At 49.3% G+C, this 21,506-nt stretch overlaps 1 protein-coding gene across 1 annotated transcript in view; it reads left to right on the forward strand.

The window, feature by feature from the left end:
* Positions 1 to 3: 3 nt before the first annotated feature.
* The window catches only part of SHB (SH2 domain containing adaptor protein B), a gene marked incomplete at its 5' end in the record, with an annotated part of 162,259 nt that continues 140,756 nt past the window's right edge, over positions 4 to 21,506 (forward strand). Inside the window, 1 exon segment of the mRNA XM_014586009.2 lies at positions 4 to 134. Within this exon segment, the coding sequence (XP_014441495.1) occupies positions 4 to 134 (131 nt within the window).

Here is a 21,506-nt window from a genome sequence, read left to right on the forward strand (position 1 = left end):
GTGCCGGGGATCCCCCGGGGGGCTCCTGCTCTGGCGGCCGCACTTGGAGCCCGACGGCCTGCGGAGGCAAGAAGCTGCTCAACAAGTGCGCCGCCTCGGCGGCGGAGGAGAGCGGGGCCGGCAAGAAGGACAAGGTAAGGGGCTGCTTGGCCTCGCCGGGAGGTTCCGCCACCGTGCGCCCGGGGAAACCGAGGCACCGCTCTTGTTCCGAGTCCCTACAGTAGCTTCGGGCTAATACCGAGCTCGCGCGCTGCTTGGTGATTCTTCCCCCACCCACGCGCATTCTCCGGGTCCTCGACCTTCTGACACCGTGTCTGTCAAGGCTGCTCTCAGAGTGCCTCCTCTGTGAGCCCACTGTCCGAACGAGAGCATCCGTCCAGCCTTGCCCAAGGAAGAAAGACCCAGCCAACCCTTCTGGCTCTGAGGAGTCAAATCAGAGTCGGAAATGTCTTGGACTTAAAGGAGCGTTTACCCCCATCTCCCCCTACGCCCCCAATTCCGCACACCCACCCTGTAGGTGATAAATAGAGGTGCAGAGCTGGGAGGGGATTCGCCCGATATTACACAGCATTTTTGGTGGTAGATCCGGACCCGCTGTCTCTAAATGTGTATATGTAAATCTCTCCAAACGCCCCGCCCCGTCCCGCCTCGCCCCACCCGCGCGCCAGGTTTCCTAGTCCGGACGGCCTTTTGTACTGGAGCTGCTCCGGGAACCCCCAGGGGTGCTTTTCCTGTTGAAAAGCGCTATGTCCAAGAGCGCACCACCCCGAGCCTGTCAGTTCCTCCGGGGTCTTCGGAGAGTAAGATCCTTCGGACAGGTCCTGCGTGGCTGTCAGGCCCCTGTGTCTCTTGTTCTCACCCATCTTCTCCCAAAGGTCAACTTTTGGCCAGATTAGGCCTGCAGGAGACAGATTAAAGAGCCTGGGTTCTTTTTAGGATTGGGTGTCCAGACTGGAGGGAGGCAGGCTCCTACCTGCCAACTGGTGCTTGGGAAAGGATCTTTTTTTTGTTTTCCTGGAGGGAGGAGTAAGGGGATGCTCCTCCTTTAATTTTTCTGCCTGGCCAGCTCTCCTCCAGATCCCTGGAGTATCCCCTCCCTTGCTTGGTCTTCTGTGGGCAGTGTGGAGGAGGATCCTGCCTCTCCCTCTAGAGCCAATTTGGGGACACACCTTGGACCCTGGGCTCCTAAGCATCCAGGATACCACACCTAAGTGACAAGGAGCTGTGGCCACCCAGAAGTTGCCTAGAATGGGGAGGAGAGTTCCCTGAGAGCCACTGGGATTGTGTGAGGTTTTGAAATGCAAAGAGGCTCCTTGCAGTCTTCTGTGTAGTTCAAGCTTGACTTGATGGAGGACTGGGGGAACCTGGGGTTCTGGGGTATGCAAGGTGTGAGAGAGCTTCCCATCCTCTTTGTGCTGGACTCCTGCATCCCTTGTTACTCGACCGCCCCCAGGTGTGCAGATGTCCTCTCTGTCCCACTGCTAGGGGTCTACCTGCTCACTAAGGCCCTTTATGGCTTTCAGAACTTTAGCAAACACTTTTTTTCCCAATTACAAGTCAGACTGTTTCCAATACTGAGGAATAATATGTTTCACAGCGGGAATGTCAAGTGTGTTTCAGACTTGGCTTCATTCCATCACCAGAGCTTTCTTGTAAGTCCTCTCTGCCCTCCCCTGCTGGGTGCTGGAGTGGGGTGGGGAGCTCGTGGAGTTGACATCTGCCGTGAATGCTATGACAGAGGCCACAGTGCAGTGACAAGTGCCGTGATGGGGCCTTATGCTAAAGGGGCGGTCAGGGAGGGTACCTCGCAGACAAGGGCAGGGGTGCTGTGGTGGAGGAGTGCTGGCGACCATGTTGACTGCTTCTCTAGAGGACTGCGGAAGTCCCCACAGGTTAGAGCTACTTAGGGCCCTCAAAGGGCAGCAGGGCCTGAATCAGGGAGGACCTTGGACCTGGTGAGCCATGCCAGGAGGGGCCAGTGAAGGGATTTAGTCATTAGTGTGGTCTGATCAGGTAGGACTTTTTGCAATGGACTGAGCTGCTTGTCACCTACTTTGTGGCTTTGAGCCTCTGTGCAGGTGGAGGATGTTTTAAAACAGATTGTAGGGACCCTTTCCTGCAGCGTCTGATTTAGCAAGCCCGATGTGGGCCTGAGAATGTGCCTTCTAACAAGTTCTCAGGTGATGTCCCTACAGTAGCTTCGGGCTAATACCGAGCTCGCGCGCTGCTTGGTGATTCTTCCCCCACCCACGCGCATTCTCCGGGTCCTCGACCTTCTGACACCGTGTCTGTCAAGGCTGCTCTCAGAGTGCCTCCTCTGTGAGCCCACTGTCCGAACGAGAGCATCCGTCCAGCCTTGCCCAAGGAAGAAAGACCCAGCCAACCCTTCTGGCTCTGAGGAGTCAAATCAGAGTCGGAAATGTCTTGGACTTAAAGGAGCGTTTACCCCCATCTCCCCCTACGCCCCCAATTCCGCACACCCACCCTGTAGGTGATAAATAGAGGTGCAGAGCTGGGAGGGGATTCGCCCGATATTACACAGCATTTTTGGTGGTAGATCCGGACCCGCTGTCTCTAAATGTGTATATGTAAATCTCTCCAAACGCCCCGCCCCGTCCCGCCTCGCCCCACCCGCGCGCCAGGTTTCCTAGTCCGGACGGCCTTTTGTACTGGAGCTGCTCCGGGAACCCCCAGGGGTGCTTTTCCTGTTGAAAAGCGCTATGTCCAAGAGCGCACCACCCCGAGCCTGTCAGTTCCTCCGGGGTCTTCCTATCAGGCCAGACTGGAAGGAGACCCACCCCTCGTATTCCTACCTCTTCCTGACCCCCCCCCGCCCCCCCCCCTCCCCACGCGCCAGACCTCTTCCTGACCCCCCCCCGCCCCCCACTGTCCCAGGGACCAGGGGGAGACTTTGGAATTACCCACTCCCTAACATATCAGGCCATCTTGATCCCCAGCTTTGAAGCAGGCAAGTTGATTACAGCCAGACTTGACCCTTCTTCCCCTACCACACTCCTTGATGCTCTCCCTTTCCCCATAAGGTAGTGTTCTGTCTAGTTCTAGGGGGGAGGCAGTGTTTTGATGAAATCTGAGGCCCAGGGAGAGTAAGATCCTTCGGACAGGTCCTGCGTGGCTGTCAGGCCCCTGTGTCTCTTGTTCTCACCCATCTTCTCCCAAAGGTCAACTTTTGGCCAGATTAGGCCTGCAGGAGACAGATTAAAGAGCCTGGGTTCTTTTTAGGATTGGGTGTCCAGACTGGAGGGAGGCAGGCTCCTACCTGCCAACTGGTGCTTGGGAAAGGATCTTTTTTTTGTTTTCCTGGAGGGAGGAGTAAGGGGATGCTCCTCCTTTAATTTTTCTGCCTGGCCAGCTCTCCTCCAGATCCCTGGAGTATCCCCTCCCTTGCTTGGTCTTCTGTGGGCAGTGTGGAGGAGGATCCTGCCTCTCCCTCTAGAGCCAATTTGGGGACACACCTTGGACCCTGGGCTCCTAAGCATCCAGGATACCACACCTAAGTGACAAGGAGCTGTGGCCACCCAGAAGTTGCCTAGAATGGGGAGGAGAGTTCCCTGAGAGCCACTGGGATTGTGTGAGGTTTTGAAATGCAAAGAGGCTCCTTGCAGTCTTCTGTGTAGTTCAAGCTTGACTTGATGGAGGACTGGGGGAACCTGGGGTTCTGGGGTATGCAAGGTGTGAGAGAGCTTCCCATCCTCTTTGTGCTGGACTCCTGCATCCCTTGTTACTCGACCGCCCCCAGGTGTGCAGATGTCCTCTCTGTCCCACTGCTAGGGGTCTACCTGCTCACTAAGGCCCTTTATGGCTTTCAGAACTTTAGCAAACACTTTTTTTCCCAATTACAAGTCAGACTGTTTCCAATACTGAGGAATAATATGTTTCACAGCGGGAATGTCAAGTGTGTTTCAGACTTGGCTTCATTCCATCACCAGAGCTTTCTTGTAAGTCCTCTCTGCCCTCCCCTGCTGGGTGCTGGAGTGGGGTGGGGAGCTCGTGGAGTTGACATCTGCCGTGAATGCTATGACAGAGGCCACAGTGCAGTGACAAGTGCCGTGATGGGGCCTTATGCTAAAGGGGCGGTCAGGGAGGGTACCTCGCAGACAAGGGCAGGGGTGCTGTGGTGGAGGAGTGCTGGCGACCATGTTGACTGCTTCTCTAGAGGACTGCGGAAGTCCCCACAGGTTAGAGCTACTTAGGGCCCTCAAAGGGCAGCAGGGCCTGAATCAGGGAGGACCTTGGACCTGGTGAGCCATGCCAGGAGGGGCCAGTGAAGGGATTTAGTCATTAGTGTGGTCTGATCAGGTAGGACTTTTTGCAATGGACTGAGCTGCTTGTCACCTACTTTGTGGCTTTGAGCCTCTGTGCAGGTGGAGGATGTTTTAAAACAGATTGTAGGGACCCTTTCCTGCAGCGTCTGATTTAGCAAGCCCGATGTGGGCCTGAGAATGTGCCTTCTAACAAGTTCTCAGGTGATCTGTGGCTGCTGGTCCTGGGACCACACTTGACAACCACTGATGCAATGGTGGCTTTTCCTTGACCCTCCCTCAGGGTCTTGTGGTCTGGCCACTTGGGGATGCAAAGACACTGGACGTCCATGTGCTTGTCTCTGCCTTCCACGTGTGGCTACCTTCTCTTCCGGACCAGCACCCAGGCATTCAGGAGGCAGTCTGGTTTTCACATTATTTCTACCAGACAGTGTTTGGAAAGCCAGGCATATTGTCGATCCAGCTCTGAGCACTCCAGAGTCTTCCTTGGGCCTTTAGCCTATGGAGCCAGGAAACCCATTTCCATGCCCCCTTTAGTCTCGGGCTCAGCTTCCTTTTGGTGGCGTTAGGGAAGGGGATGAGACTCAGGTCTGTGTTCCAGGCTATGTATTTGTTTTAACATCGGACTGAGTTGGGAGTTACTGTGGCACAGAGCAATGCTGTGGATTGACAGCTTCCCCCCTTCAGTGGCTCCAGGGCCATTCCCCACCATGGTTTATCTTTAGGGCCCCTGCTCCACCTCCTGCTTCCCTCAATCTCTGTGCCTCCCTTCATCCCACCCTTTGACGTCCACCCGTTCTCCCAGGTGAGTCTTGGAGCACACACAACCTGGCCATATTCCTCCGTACCCACTGCCAGCAGCCAGTCCTGAGCATTTTCCCATGTTCCCATTTAGAATCAATCATTTGGAAGAGAGACTGTTTACTGTGCTAGTTTCTCCCCTAACGTGACTTAGCCAACTTGTACCCAGTACCTACTTTGTGCTTAGAGCTATCTTGGTATGAGAGTAGGTGGGTGGGGGAGGGAATGAGGAATGCATAATCTTGTCAGTAATCTGTGACTTGAGCCTTTGGAGGAGATTGACATCCTTTTTCACGTGTTTCCTGGTGTTTTTGTCTTGGAGACTTGGGGAGGTCTTTAGGAGGAGGCTGCATTCAGCTGGATCTAGAGACAGAAGTGGAATTTCAGTGTAGGGGAGGGGTGATCACAGGAGTGCCTGTGTACATGAAGTTCTCAGGTGATCTGTGGCTGCTGGTCCTGGGACCACACTTGACAACCACTGATGCAATGGTGGCTTTTCCTTGACCCTCCCTCAGGGTCTTGTGGTCTGGCCACTTGGGGATGCAAAGACACTGGACGTCCATGTGCTTGTCTCTGCCTTCCACGTGTGGCTACCTTCTCTTCCGGACCAGCACCCAGGCATTCAGGAGGCAGTCTGGTTTTCACATTATTTCTACCAGACAGTGTTTGGAAAGCCAGGCATATTGTCGATCCAGCTCTGAGCACTCCAGAGTCTTCCTTGGGCCTTTAGCCTATGGAGCCAGGAAACCCATTTCCATGCCCCCTTTAGTCTCGGGCTCAGCTTCCTTTTGGTGGCGTTAGGGAAGGGGATGAGACTCAGGTCTGTGTTCCAGGCTATGTATTTGTTTTAACATCGGACTGAGTTGGGAGTTACTGTGGCACAGAGCAATGCTGTGGATTGACAGCTTCCCCCCTTCAGTGGCTCCAGGGCCATTCCCCACCATGGTTTATCTTTAGGGCCCCTGCTCCACCTCCTGCTTCCCTCAATCTCTGTGCCTCCCTTCATCCCACCCTTTGACGTCCACCCGTTCTCCCAGGTGAGTCTTGGAGCACACACAACCTGGCCATATTCCTCCGTACCCACTGCCAGCAGCCAGTCCTGAGCATTTTCCCATGTTCCCATTTAGAATCAATCATTTGGAAGAGAGACTGTTTACTGTGCTAGTTTCTCCCCTAACGTGACTTAGCCAACTTGTACCCAGTACCTACTTTGTGCTTAGAGCTATCTTGGTATGAGAGTAGGTGGGTGGGGGAGGGAATGAGGAATGCATAATCTTGTCAGTAATCTGTGACTTGAGCCTTTGGAGGAGATTGACATCCTTTTTCACGTGTTTCCTGGTGTTTTTGTCTTGGAGACTTGGGGAGGTCTTTAGGAGGAGGCTGCATTCAGCTGGATCTAGAGACAGAAGTGGAATTTCAGTGTAGGGGAGGGGTGATCACAGGAGTGCCTGTGTACATGGCACTTCAGAAAGTTCATGGGAAAATGGAATCAAGTCTGAATTTAGGGCGCCAGACAGTGGAGGTCACACAACACTCTTCAAGGTTGACCCACATGGGGAGGTTCCAGGTTGAGATTTGGAGGCCTCCCTGAACACACTGAATTATGTGGATGCCCATGATCCAGGCCTGGATGAAGCTGGAGTGAATTGCAGTGTGAAGACCCTACTGGAGATACCTGTCTCTCCATCTCTTTCTGTCTCTCTCACTCATGGAAGAAAGAAACAGATAAACTTTGAAAAGGCCTCAGTTTGGGCTAGCCCCATGGCCTAGTGGTTAAGAGAGCTGAATCTCACATGGCCAAACACACAGTTTAAATCCCAGACTCAGCACCTTGAAAAACACATCAGATGCATGTACACATGTACCCAAAACCACAAAAAAGGGAGAGATGGAGGAGAAGGAATTGTGGCATGACCATTCCCCGTAAGGAGTGCTTTCTCCCTCTCCTTCTCTTGTCTGTCTGGCAAGCATTCATGCCTTCTGACAATTTTTTTATTTGTTAGTTTGGTTGTTTTTTAAGAGAGATTTTTGCTATAGGGCACGTGTGTTCCCCAGAGAGACAAAGAGAGAGAAAGACAGAAAGCAAGCACCCCCCAGAGGGGATGGCCACACTGCAATTCCTTCTCCTCCATTCTCCTTTCAGGATTTTTTGGACGTACATACACATGTGATTGGTATGAATTTTAAGCCACCAGGTCTGGGACTTGAACCATGGTCAACTATGTGGGAGTCCAGCCATGTAACTATCTGCCAGTCCTGACAGATTTTTTTTAAAAAGTCCAAGTTTATTTTGATGCAAAAAAGAAAAAGAAAAGAAATTCATAGTTTTATTTTTCATAACATGCATTTTCTATTTACATTTTAAAGATCCCTTAAATGCAAGTGTGTGCATATGGAGGAATACATATACGTGTGTGACCCCTGATAAATATATAAAGCTTTAGTGTGGGGAACCAGCAGTTAGTGTAATGGCTATGGGCACGTGTGTTCCCCAGAGAGACAAAGAGAGAGAAAGACAGAAAGCAAGCACCCCCCAGAGGGGATGGCCACACTGCAATTCCTTCTCCTCCATTCTCCTTTCAGGATTTTTTGGACGTACATACACATGTGATTGGTATGAATTTTAAGCCACCAGGTCTGGGACTTGAACCATGGTCAACTATGTGGGAGTCCAGCCATGTAACTATCTGCCAGTCCTGACAGATTTTTTTTAAAAAGTCCAAGTTTATTTTGATGCAAAAAAGAAAAAGAAAAGAAATTCATAGTTTTATTTTTCATAACATGCATTTTCTATTTACATTTTAAAGATCCCTTAAATGCAAGTGTGTGCATATGGAGGAATACATATACGTGTGTGACCCCTGATAAATATATAAAGCTTTAGTGTGGGGAACCAGCAGTTAGTGTAATGGCTATGTCGCTGGACTCCCACGTAGTTGACCGTGGTTCGCATCCCGGACCCGGTGGCTTAGAACTCATGCCAGGCGCGTGTGCGTGCGTGCCCAAGATCCCAATAGGAGAATGGAGGAGAAGGGATTGCAGCGTGACCATCCGCCCCTGGGGGGTGATTTCTCACTCTCTGTCTCTATGTCTCTCTCTGTCTGTCCAGCGAGCACACGCGCCCTATAGCAAAAACCTCTCCCAAAAAAAAGGAAAGAAAAAATATATATAAAGCTTTAGTGTGTATGTTTTAGGGGGTTGTTCTTGGACATGAGTGCTTTCATGCCTTGCTTGGGGAATGAGAAATAACAGCATGAGAGAGAGGGGCCAGTCCCTGAGGACTCTGGAGCCAGGGAAGGAAGGTACTTGGAGGGATGGTTAAGAATGTCTCAGGTTAAAAACAACTGCCAAATTCCAGGGGCAGTGGGGCCAATTATATTGCAAGAGACAAATTCAATCTAGTTCAGAAGAGACAGTGAGGGCCTGAGCTCCTGGGGAGAGAAAACAAAACTGCAGTAGGTAAAAATATTATTCCTTCAAGTTGTGCTTTATAAAAAGAAATAATGATGACAAACAGGCCAGTGATTTGGTAGGTCTCCTTTTGTGCAGCCAAACAGGTCTCATCCAGTTATGCTTTCTGCTGAAGTCTTGTTTCTTTTATCGTAATTAAGTAAATGTTGTTTCCACCACAACTGAGAAAGTCAAGATGCATCATGACATCAGTTTTCCCGGGTTTTAAATACATGTTAATGTGTACCAACACTTTCTATTTTGTCAGCATCCACAGAGTTGAGTTAAATAACACGTTTTCCTTAGTTACGGAATAAATAATATCTTGTCTAACTTTTTTTTTAAACACCCAGCAAACAGTTTCTCCGTTGCTTGCTAGTCAGGGAAATTCAGGAAAGAAAGAAATGGTGGCCAATTTCCCAAGAAGGAAGGGTCTCCATTTGTAAGCTGAATACCAGCTTCTTAAAGTCCAGCTGGGAGACAGACATAGTTGGAGAAACAATATTGTCACCTGAGCAATGTCAGGACAGAATCGTGTGCAAAGTGCGAAGAGGGCATGAACTCAGAGAAGTCAAAGAGGGCTTTCAGGAGAAGGGGACATTTGAGCTAACCCTATGAAAGATGACTACAAATCCCCTGATAGGGAAATGGGGAGGAGAACTCCATGCAGAAAAGCTAAAGCAGCATGTGCCCAGGCCTGGAGGCTCAGCAGGCAGATGTGGCTGGAGATGCTGGAGAGAGGTTGGAGCCCACAAGGGAAGCAAGTGTCCCGTGCCTCGTTGGGGAGTTACAACTGTCTTTAGGTCCTTTTCATATAAAATCATTGATGCAGGACTTGATTGAAGTCCAAGTCAGACATGAGTTGTCCGTTATTTCCATGTGATTAATAGTCAGTCTCTGGTTCTTAAGACATCATTGATGGAAAAGGTGAGGGCTGAATTCGGTAGCTGGGATTTAGCTTGGGACATTTGCCCTTTGAAGTTCGGTCCCTTGGAAATAGCGTGAGAGAAATGCTGCCTGTCAAATCCAAGTATTCCCCATTGATTTCTTTTCTTACTTTCTTTTTTCTTTTTTTTTTTTTTTTTTTTTTTTTTTTTTTAGAGATTTTTGCTATAGGGCGCATACATTTGCAAGACAGAGAGAGAGAGAGAGAACTCACCCCCAGGGGAGATGGCCACTCTGCAATCCCTTCTCCTCCATTCTCCTCTCGGGGCTTTGGGCACGCATGCCCACGTGCCCGGTGTGAGTTTTAGGCCTCCAGATCTTGAACCACGGTCGACTACGTGGGAGTCCAGTGACATAACCATTGCACCATCTACTGATCCCTCCCCATTGATTTCTAAGAAGGGAAATGTAGTCTCTGGGCCTCATACCAACTACTTAATTGGTCATTCAGTCTTCACAGTCACGCTGGAAGAGGGTTAGGTACTGTACTGGTTAACTGTTGCTTTGTAACAAATCACCCCAGGCTGCTGCGTGTGTTATAGAGGACATGTCCAGTTGGTGGTTGAGAATGGCGTTGGCTGTGACAGTTCCTCTGCCCCATGTAGTCCATCTCCTCCAGCACTCATTCATGTGATGGTGGCAGGGTTCCAAAAAGAGGGCAGAAGCCTGTGACGTTTCTTAAGGATGGAAACTGGCACACCGTCCCTTCTGCTGTATTCTGTTGACCAAAGCGAGTCACAGGGCCGTCAGGACGCAGGGAGCGAGAAGGAGCTGTGGAGTCCCATGACCAAGGACAGGGGCAGAAGAAGGCCATTAACTGGGGCCGTCAAGGCTTCCGTGGGTCTTATTACCCCATTTTGTGGATAAAGACACTGAGATTCAGAGAGGTTAATGATCCACCTGTGGTCACATACTGCCTGAGTGATGAAGCGGGGAGCATAGCTCTCCAGTCTCAGCGCCGATCCCGTGTGCTTTTCACTCTTGTTGGACGACTTTCCTGTCTAAATGGAGATAGCACAGCTCTGATAGTTACTGGCGTGTTTCATGTCTCCTCTCCTTTGCTGAAATCCTCCCCTTCAGGTATCCCTCTACCTTTCTTTCCCTCCTTTCAGCCTGGGCTTTGGCATCCCTCAGCTTGACCCCAGAGCTAGCTTTCCTCCCTCTCTCCCCCACTGCCTCAGAGTTCCGTAAATGAGATGTTAATGCAGCACTTGAGTTATTTTATAGAGAGATTCTATGCACAGAGTTGGCGTGTCCCAAGGGACAGCTGCAGAAAATGTGCGTCTTGTAACTGTCACGTCTTCTTATTCTTATTCTAAAGCCAAGTGTTCTCTCTGGCTACAAGGGTTGACGAGGCTGTGTATACTCCGTTTTAAGGAGAAATATGGTGGAACCTCGACTCTTATCAACAACTTAGGTTTCCTTAGAGGAGGTCAGGTGACCTTCCTCCCTAATCTCAGAACATGGCTGATTACCCTGGCACTTAACCCCCAAGTCTGGACCCTGTCCTGGCCCTGCTACCAAAGCATTTCTCACCCATACAATGGGCTTTTAAAGGCAAATCTGAAGCAGGCATGGCTTCCTGTAATTTGGCAGAGCCAAACCTGCCTGTGGTCAGGCCCTCCCCTGGTTAGGTTAGCTCCTGCTGGGCAAGCCTTTGGGGAGAGTGAGGCTTGGCCCTAGAAAATAAACCGGGACTGGAGACCAGCAGGTGGCGTGGTGGGTAAAGTGCTGGACACTCCCACATGGCCAACCACTGTTCGAGTCTCAGACCTGGTGGCTTGCTTTCTTGCTCCCGCCTCTCCTCACCTCTGGTCAAATTAAAACGTTTCTTAAGGATGGAAACTGGCACACCGTCCCTTCTGCTGTATTCTGTTGACCAAAGCGAGTCACAGGGCCGTCAGGACGCAGGGAGCGAGAAGGAGCTGTGGAGTCCCATGACCAAGGACAGGGGCAGAAGAAGGCCATTAACTGGGGCCGTCAAGGCTTCCGTGGGTCTTATTACCCCATTTTGTGGATAAAGACACTGAGATTCAGAGAGGTTAATGATCCACCTGTGGTCACATACTGCCTGAGTGATGAAGCGGGGAGCATAGCTCTCCAGTCTCAGCGCCGATCCCGTGTGCTTTTCACTCTTGTTGGACGACTTTCCTGTCTAAATGGAGATAGCACAGCTCTGATAGTTACTGGCGTGTTTCATGTCTCCTCTCCTTTGCTGAAATCCTCCCCTTCAGGTATCCCTCTACCTTTCTTTCCCTCCTTTCAGCCTGGGCTTTGGCATCCCTCAGCTTGACCCCAGAGCTAGCTTTCCTCCCTCTCTCCCCCACTGCCTCAGAGTTCCGTAAATGAGATGTTAATGCAGCACTTGAGTTATTTTATAGAGAGATTCTATGCACAGAGTTGGCGTGTCCCAAGGGACAGCTGCAGAAAATGTGCGTCTTGTAACTGTCACGTCTTCTTATTCTTATTCTAAAGCCAAGTGTTCTCTCTGGCTACAAGGGTTGACGAGGCTGTGTATACTCCGTTTTAAGGAGAAATATGGTGGAACCTCGACTCTTATCAACAACTTAGGTTTCCTTAGAGGAGGTCAGGTGACCTTCCTCCCTAATCTCAGAACATGGCTGATTACCCTGGCACTTAACCCCCAAGTCTGGACCCTGTCCTGGCCCTGCTACCAAAGCATTTCTCACCCATACAATGGGCTTTTAAAGGCAAATCTGAAGCAGGCATGGCTTCCTGTAATTTGGCAGAGCCAAACCTGCCTGTGGTCAGGCCCTCCCCTGGTTAGGTTAGCTCCTGCTGGGCAAGCCTTTGGGGAGAGTGAGGCTTGGCCCTAGAAAATAAACCGGGACTGGAGACCAGCAGGTGGCGTGGTGGGTAAAGTGCTGGACACTCCCACATGGCCAACCACTGTTCGAGTCTCAGACCTGGTGGCTTGCTTTCTTGCTCCCGCCTCTCCTCACCTCTGGTCAAATTAAAATAAATGAATGAATAAATAAAATAAATAAAAAGTAATTCTTTAAAAGAAAAAAGAAAATAAACCGGGACTGTGACTTTATAGCAGAGTACTGGCATGCTGGCTGGCTGATGGCAGCACCTCCTACTAGCTGTCTGAGGTTGGGTGACCGTGACAGTACTGGAGGACAGAGACAGAGGCCACAGTGATCTCTGACTTCGTAACTTCTGTTTGCCCATGTTGACTGAGGAATTGCTTCATGCAGACCACTGTGCACAGAGTCCGTGTGTCCTAAGAGGACAGCTGCAAGGATACAGGTCTAGACCAGGGCTGGGCAGTGTCTACACATAGGAGCTTATGTTTTGGTTGAGGACCCCAGAATCAGGATTGGAACACAGATCTGTTTGGCAGAATTGATCTGTAAACAAAATGGTGTGAGTGAGCTGAGAGCCATCCTGGCACAAAAACAGTCTGGGCAGGGCCTTGAGTTTATAGAGCCAAAGGAGCAGCAGGGTAAGGAAGAAGTTCATTTCAAGGGAGAAAAGCTAGGAAGACTTCTCAGAGGAGGAGGCATTTGAGTGAAGAAGGAACAGTTGCTTGAAGTAAGAGGGCCTTCCACAGTCGTGATGTTAGCTAATATGTTTCCATGGATTCCAAGCCAAGTGCCTTTCTTTGTGATTTAGACATAACTCTTTCTCCTCTCCAAAGTCCTTTGAGGTAGGTGCTACTGTTATTCCCATTTATATATATGAGAAAACTGAGGCTTGTCTAAGCTCATGCAGCTAGCGAGTGGCAGAGATGAGATTTGCAGCTGGATCCAGAGCCTGTGGTTTTCCCTGTGCCATACCAACTCAGGTTGCAGTCTGGTGCGTGAATTTTCTCTGCCTTTTGTGGCCAGCTTTGTCCTTTATAAAAATGCCCTGCATTGTCATGCTCGAAATGACTGATTCCTCCACTTAGTAAATATCCCACAGGGTACATTCACACCTGGAATTCATTTGCTTTTTAGAGCTGCTCAGTGAAGAAGGTTCTGTAGGCCTGGTTTCACAGATGGAGAAGCAGAGGCTGGGGCAGTTGTGCAGCCTGCCCTGCCCCAATCAGGCATGGACAGGGCCAGCAGCCAGGCTGTTGACCTTGCAGTCGATGTCCAGTGCTCTTCGGCCAGGGTGGTGTGGAGGTGGCTTGGCCGAAGCGCAGGTCCGCAGGAAGGGTGACAGCCTGATTGATTTCCGTCTCTCCCCATGTGTTGATGCTGAAACACTTTGCCGAGACCATTAAGAAGCATCGACACAGGACTTTGCTTCCACAGTGGAATTTTCCTCCTCTTCCTGTTTGGTATTTTCCAGTAATATTTCTATTAATGTTTCACTTTCGGAGGCACTAACTTCCTGAGAATTCGAGCTTTCTCAACTGCGGACACAGGAAGAGCTGAATTTTCCTCTAAATCATTCAGTTCCTTTCCATTTTTTCCAAGGGGCACTCTCTGGATTTCCCATTAAGGATCTGGGAGGCGGGTCCAGCGGATGAAGAGGGAGTTGGTCAGGGTCCCAGGGAGTGACTCAGGCTTGCGTTTTCCAAGCAGCACTTAGTAGTAAAAGGCAGATAGGGGCTTCCCGAGGCCGAGAAGGGGGGGAAGTGATTGGACAGGTGGACCAGGTGAAGGGACATGGTTCCACAGGCCCTCCCTGTGCCTGGGCTTGCAGGCTGGACCCAGAGTCAGCTGGGCCATGAGAGTCTATGCCACATCCCTTCCCACCATCATGTGTTCATTCAGTGTGTAGCACTGAGAGTGTGCTGTGTGCTGGGTATTGTTCCCTAAGACAAAATTGTGCACTCCTGAGCCTGCCCTCGTATGAGAGGGGTCAAGCCAATGTAGGATGTCAGGGCTGGGGACTGTGGAAAACAGGAAAACAGAATGAGCAGGCTGATGTGGGCCTGAGTCGGCTGGGCTTCTGTTTTACATGGCGGGTGCTCAGAGAGGGCTTTGCTGCTCTCCCAGAGAAGAATGGTCTAGGCAGAGGGGAGAACCAGGGCAGAGGCCCAAGGCGGAAGCATGCCTGATGGTTCCAGGAGCAGTGCAGAGATCAGCAGGTGAGGATGGGGGGGGCACACAGGGGCTGATGGGCAGGGGACAGGAAGAGTGTCTGGCCTCTTAGGCCCTGAAACGTCTTTTACTTTAACTCAGGGCAGTGGGAAGCCAGTAAGGGTTGGAGCAGAGAAGCCCTCGGTCTCAGGTGTTGGGAGGATCTCTCTGGCTGACTCGTGAAGGGTAGCGGGCTCAGGCGGGGAGACTCTGGCACCAGTGCAGCGGCAGCAGGTGGTGAGGTCAGATTCCCGATGTTTCATGAAGGCAGGGCCACAGGCTTTCTTGACAGATGAGACACCAGAGGAGAAGAGCCGAGGATGGCCACAAGGGGTTGGGAATGAGCAACGGGAGGATGAATGGCCATTGGATGGGGTGGGGAGGACAGGACAGGGTCTCTTCAGCAGCTGAGTCTTGGGGACATTGGACAAAACGCACTGCGCTCTAGGGCTGTGAGGTTCCTGAGGACCCAGAGAAGTTATGGATGGCCTCTCTGTGGGACTGGGGGAGGGATGGAGAAAATCGCCAGAAAGAGGAGGCCACATGGGAGGTGGGTCCACGGTGAGCAAGATCAGAAGGGGAGCCAGGCTGTGGTCACTCAGGTGTGGCCAGAGTTTGGGGCATGCAGTGATGAAACTGCAGGGGGCCTAGGAAGATGGTGAGTGGGTGTGAAAGGTTTCCCCAGATTGCCTCACTACTCCACATTCAAAAGAGGCCACCCGCTGTGCTGCACGCATGGCTGAACGGGTCACCATGGGAGAGTGAAGATGAGTGGCCTGGTTAAGTCTCCGGGGACAGGACTGGAGCTGGCACTGTTTTGCTAAGCAGAGCATTTCATGGCTGACTACTGATCCGTTGGGAATCATCCCCCTCATATGGGGTTAACCGGTCCATGCCCATTGGGAAGGGGCAAGCCGAACCAGAGGAATGGGACTTTCCAGGTTTATCCAGGCCAGGCCTCAATTCTTAAACTGAAAATGACCAGAAAGTTCTTGACACGAAACTTCACTGTTAATGTAGGACGTGCACACCCAGAAAGCCAGACAGCCCCTTAATCCCTCTGGTGCATTCCACAGCCATGCATGTGATTTGGGGACTGCTTGGCATTCAGGGAATGGGCAGCCCCAACCTGCCCTTCCATGTGGGGCTCTTGCTGGTGACTGTGCTGACCTGATTCCTTGGAATGGGGTGAGCTTAGCTTTTGAGATATTTCAATGAGTGTCTCTGATAAAAATTCTCTCCTTAACAGAATTAAGACAGGTTTGGTATAGAAAACATAGATAAAACTAAAACAGAAGCTAACTCTAATTCTGTACTTCAAAGAAACCACTGTTAACATTTTGGTGTTTTTCCATCTAGCTTTTTTTAAATTTATATACTCATTTTTCCCTCTACAAAAATTAAGTAATACTGCATGCATTTTTTTCTTCCAAGACATAAAACGTTGTCTACATTATCTTTTCCTTTTTTTCTTCATGAGACAGGGAGATAGGAAGGGAAAAAGAAGAGAGAGAGAAGAGGAAAAGGAGAGGGACTTTTGATTTTAGTTTTTTTTTTTTTTTTTTTTTGCCAAGTGTGCTCGCCAGGGAGAGACAGAGAGAAGGAAAATGATAAATCACTCCCCAGGGGGATGGCCACATCACAATTTTTCTCCTCCGTTCTTCTCTTGGGATTTTGGGCACACACACATGTACCCAGCATGCTTTTCCCAGGTCTGGGACTCGAACCATGGTTACCAATGTGAAAATCCACCATCTTTTTTCTTTTCTTTTTTTGTAGAGAGATTTTTTTGCTATAGAGCATGTGCACTTGCTGGAGAGATAGAGAGATAGAAAGAGAGAAATCCCCCCGGGGGAGGGGGGATGGCCACCACAATCCCTTCTCCATTCACCTCTTGGAATTTTACACACACACACACACACACATACACACACACACACACACACACAGGCCTGGTGTGAGTTTAAGCTGACAGGTCCAGGATCTGAACCACAGTGGACTACATGGGAGTCCAGTGATGTAATCATTACACCCTCTGCTGGTCCTGAAAATCCAGCATCTTAACCACCATGCTGGCCCCAAGAGGGACCTTTTTGATGGGATCTCACTGTGTAGCGATCCTCCTGCCCCAGCTTCCCAGTTATTTAGGATAATATGCTTGCCACCTTGCCGAATGTGTTCAGGTTGGCCTAGGAACCAAACCTGGGTCTCCCATGTGGCTTCCAGCCTCCCGAACAGTAGCACTACCCGTGCACGCCAGCAACCGAGCCTGTCTGTATTATCTTAAACATTCAACAACAGTAATTTAAATAGTTGTAGTTGTTGTTTGTATATTATAGTTGTTTAGGCTGTATTTATATTTGTATTTAGGCTCTCCTTCATTTTCATTAATTTAACAGTGCTGTAATGAATACCTTTGCCACTTGATTCCTGTATAGGTCTGTGATTATTTCCCCTGGGTCTGATTCTGAGAAGAATTGTCGTGTAAGGTAGTAAAAGGTCTTGCTATGTCGAGATCCTCTTGCCTCCACCTCCCAAGTAGCTGGGACTACAGATATTGCCCACTGTTTTTAGGGTGGGCTAGGAATCGAATCTGGGCCTCCCACATGGCCTCAGTCTGCCAACTAACCCTGGTTGGGCCTAAGATGGTGAAAATTTGGATACATGACAATAAAAAGTTTGATATATGTTTTTGAATTCTAGAAAATTATGAGAGGACTTCAGAAAGCTCATGGAAAATGCCTATTATGAAAAAACTATGCATGGATTTCAAAATTTTTTGTCCCAAAATAAACTCATATTTTAATTCCACGTTTTCACAAACTTTTGAAGTCTTGTACAAGCGTATGCTTATTTTACTTTTCTCTCACAACACTGGAAATTCTAATCCAGTTTATTAATAGTTTAATTTGGAATGTATTGAATTACTGGTACATATGTGCATTGACCATTTGTATTGCTTTTCTACAACTGTTCACTTACATTTTCTGCTCATCCTTTTCTGCTATAGAACTTATCTTATTGATTTGTAAGACCTCTTTGTTATATTCAGGATAATAGCCACTTGCCTACCATTTGGATGGCAGAATATATATTTTTAGAAATTTGTCAGATGGCATATGCACTTACTAGAAAGACAGAAGGAGGAAAAGAGAGAAACAGAGAGTAAAAAGGCACTCCCTCCCATGGGGGATGGTCATGCTGCAATCTCTTTTTTCTCATTTCTTCTTCCTTTTAAGATTTTGGGCATGCACACACATGCACCTGGCATAGTTTTCAATTCACTGAGTCTGAGACTTGAACCACACAGTCAGCAATGTAGGATCTAGCCTCCTTAACCTACATGCAGCTAGTTGACTCTAGCAGAATTTTTTTTAAAGGTTTTTGTGCTTACCAGAGAGAGACAGAGATACAATGAGAGGGAAAGTGAGAAATCATCCCCCAAAGGGAATGGTTACACTGCAATCCCTCTCTTGAGATTTTGGGCATGTACACAAAAGTGCCCAGCATGATTTTCAAACTTTTGGGTCCGGGACTCTAACTATGGTAAGCCATGTGGGAGTCCAGTGCCTTAATCACCACGCCATCTGCTGGCCCCTCCAGCAGAATATTTTTTAAAGTTTGTAATTTGCCTTTTGGTTCTATGTCTAGTGATTGTTGTTTAAAATGAATGCTTTCCTTTTGAATCAGTCTTGTTTTTCATGATTTCTTGAGTGTACTACTTAGAAGAGTCTTCTTTATTCCAATATTTACCTTTATTTCCTTCTAATACTTTTTAAAAAGAATTATTTATTTATTTATTTATTTATTTATTATGATTATTTTTTAATTGACCAGAGAGAGAGAAAGAAAGGGAAAATGAGAAAGCAAGCTGCCAGGTCTGGGACTTGAACTGCAGGGGCCATGTGGGAGTCCAGAGCCTTAACCACCACACCACTTGCTGGTCCCCTTCTAATACTTTTTTATGGTTTCTTCCTGCTCTCTCTCTCTCTCTCTCTCTCTCTCTCTCTCCTTTCTTCTGTCACTGGGTCTGTTTTGTCACATTGAAATTTTAGGTCGACTGGAGCTGGATTTCCTGACATGAAATTGGGTTGTAATTTTATTTTTCTGAATGGCTGGTGTGTTTCTGTCCACTCTCCTCTTTGCTTGCTTGAGACCTGTCTGTGTTTCTTCAGGTGCCTTTTGAGACAAATATTTTGACTCCGTCTCGCCCTAACTGCATTTAGGTCTCATCAGCGATTATGGTAATGATGATGAAACCTTGTCTTTATAAAATGACACCTTTCACCTGCAGATACCCATGTTCTTATTACAGTCAGCTCCTGACATCTGAGGGAAGCAACTAGGCATTAGCACTTTGTCTCTGGATACCAAACCTGATGTAGGTGGGCTGTGGCCCGGAATGCCTCTCCTTACCCTCCGGGGCTGTGAGCTGGGTTCTCTCGGTGATTTGGTCACAGCTCATCAGCTGTGGTCTGCCCTGCCATGTGGCTTTAACTGAGACAGTCTGTTGCAGCTTCCTCGCAGTGACTTTTGTGGAGGGAGTGAGGTGGCGTTCAGTCCGTGTTGCACCGTTTTCAGATACTGACCCTGTGTTAGCACTGGTTTGCGTCCTGCAGGACAGTCAGAGATCATTCCACCTGGGTGCTCTTAACTCTGAGCCCAGGACGGACTGTTGGGCAAGCCCGTGTATATATCTAATGCAAGACAGGACAGTGCAATGTCAACACCGAGAGGCAGGTAAGTGACCCTTTGAGTAGAGAAGAGAAGCGTTGAGGTCCAGGTGGGTGCAGACGGTCAAATAGCGTGTGAATGGCAGATAAGTGACCCTTTGAGTAGAGAAGAGAAGCATTGAGGCCCAGGTGGGTGCAGACGGTCAAATAGCATGTGAATGGCAGGGTTCAGATTTCCAGGATGGTTAAGACTTGAGGGACTGGCAGGTAGCGTGGTGGTTAAGTTGCCGGACTCTCACATGGCAGATCCTGGTTTGAGTCCTGAACTTGGCTGCTTACCTTTTCACTCTCTCTGTCTGTCTCTCTCTCTCTCTGTGTATGTGTATGTGTCTGTCTCTCTGGTCAAATTGGCGAATAATAGTAAATAGATAAAATTAAATAATTATTTTTTTAAAAAAGACTTGAAGGTATAGCAGGTGGAGACCACAATTTTGGTCACTTAACTTTATTTTTTGGAGAGGTTTTTGCTATAGGGTGTGTGTGCTTGCCAGAAAGACAGAGAGAGACAGAGAGACAAAAAGTGAGAAATCACCCCCCAGGGGGGAGGGCCATGCCGCAATCCCTTCTTTTCCTTTCTCCTCTCGGGATCTTGGTCACGCATGCACATGTGCCTGGTGTGAGTTTAAGCCACCGGGTCCAGGACTTGAATTGCGGTCGACCACATGGGAGTCCAGCGACATGGCCATTACGCTAACTGCTGTCCCGCTCACTAAACGTTTTTAACACGCGCCCAAGTCCACTTCAAGTGATGCTTATTCACGGAGTTCGTCCCTGGTCTCCCTTACCTTTTCTGCCCCTCAGCTCAGGTGCACTGCGTCTTCATTAGTGAGGGACCCTCCCTGGGCCACTCATACCTGTTTCTCTTCTGACTCAGGTCAGCATCAAGAGACTCTCCTGCAGCGTTTGCTGTGAGGTTTATGACATTGACCAGTTGGTGCTGAAGGAACAGATTGAGTCCAGAAGTGGTCCTGGGAGACAAATAAAAAAAACAAAATGCAGTTTTTGAACAGTGGTGACTATGTGATTCTAAGAGGGTCTGGAGTGTCTGCCTTTTCCGGTACACTATGTGTCACACCATCTCACTGAACCTAAGACCAGCCATGGCAGCTCATTGGAATCACCCAAAGAACATTTTTTAAAATGTCAGTTCCCTGGAGTTCCAGCCTAAATTTATTAACACATGATTTCTGGGGATGGAACCTGGGCATCATCATTTTGGGGTGCTCCCAGATGATTCTATTCTGCAGCTGCCCAGGCTGAACACTGCTGTCCTGTAGACCTGTGGGGCACCCAGAGAGCCTGGGGATCTAGGCTGGCCCTCTTCCAGCTATCCCTGAAAACCCAGTGATGACGGGCTTTATCACTTCCCAGGCCAGCCACTTTGCACAGGGGGGTTGAACGTTTCGTAACTGACGTTCGCTCCAACCTAGCTTGGGTTTGTGGAGCGCTCGGTGATTACAGGAGCTCCGTTGACTGAACTCTCTTGCTTTGTAGGTGCGACTCCGGTCTTGGTTGACTCTTTGAGGTCAAGTAGAACCAGTCTAACCTTACTTCTCTCACCCAAGGACCCTCAGGTGTGTGATCATCTCTTCAAAGGCAGAGGGAAGTGGCAGGCTGTAACATTGCCCATGGAGCCAGGTTCCCAGGATGTCAACTGCTAAGTTCCAAGACCTCTTAGTGTCACATATGTGGAAGACCTTGATGGAACCTAAGTCCAGAAGCTTCCTGTGGGGAGGAAGTGACAGATGGGAGCAGGTTCCGAATGGGTGGCCTGAGGTTGGTGACTGGGTGGGGAGCAAAGTGGGAGGCACAGGTGGGGTTTGGGAGTCTCAACAAAGGGTAGGGGAGCAGCCAGGAGTAGAGTCCAAGGAAGTGGATAGGATCTTTCTATCCGAAAACTCAGCCCTGGGTTAATAACAAGTGCACCAGAGGGATATGGTTGAGTGGCATGTTGTCACAGGCTGGCCATTCTCTGTCCTGGTCCTTTGTCTCTTGAGGGACTAGCCAGCAAGGCCACATACCACAGTTCTCCAGAGCTGTTGATCCACATGGCAGGACCCTAATGGTGCCCCATCGTGCTGGCGTGAACAATCTCTAGCTTTAGGGTCCGAAGTCCTAAAGGCAGGTCCAGCCCTTGGAAGTTTATTAGTGACTAAGGACAAGTGATTAATGTCTGTGGGCCTGGAAGGCCCTGCGATCTGTGGCTGTAACAGTAGACAGTGTTCCCTGACCATGCAACGCTGTGCCTTGTACCATAC

Source organism: Tupaia chinensis, unplaced genomic scaffold (genome assembly GCF_000334495.1).
Source record: "Tupaia chinensis unplaced genomic scaffold, TupChi_1.0 Scaffold000104_1, whole genome shotgun sequence".
NCBI lineage: Eukaryota > Metazoa > Chordata > Mammalia > Scandentia > Tupaiidae > Tupaia > Tupaia belangeri.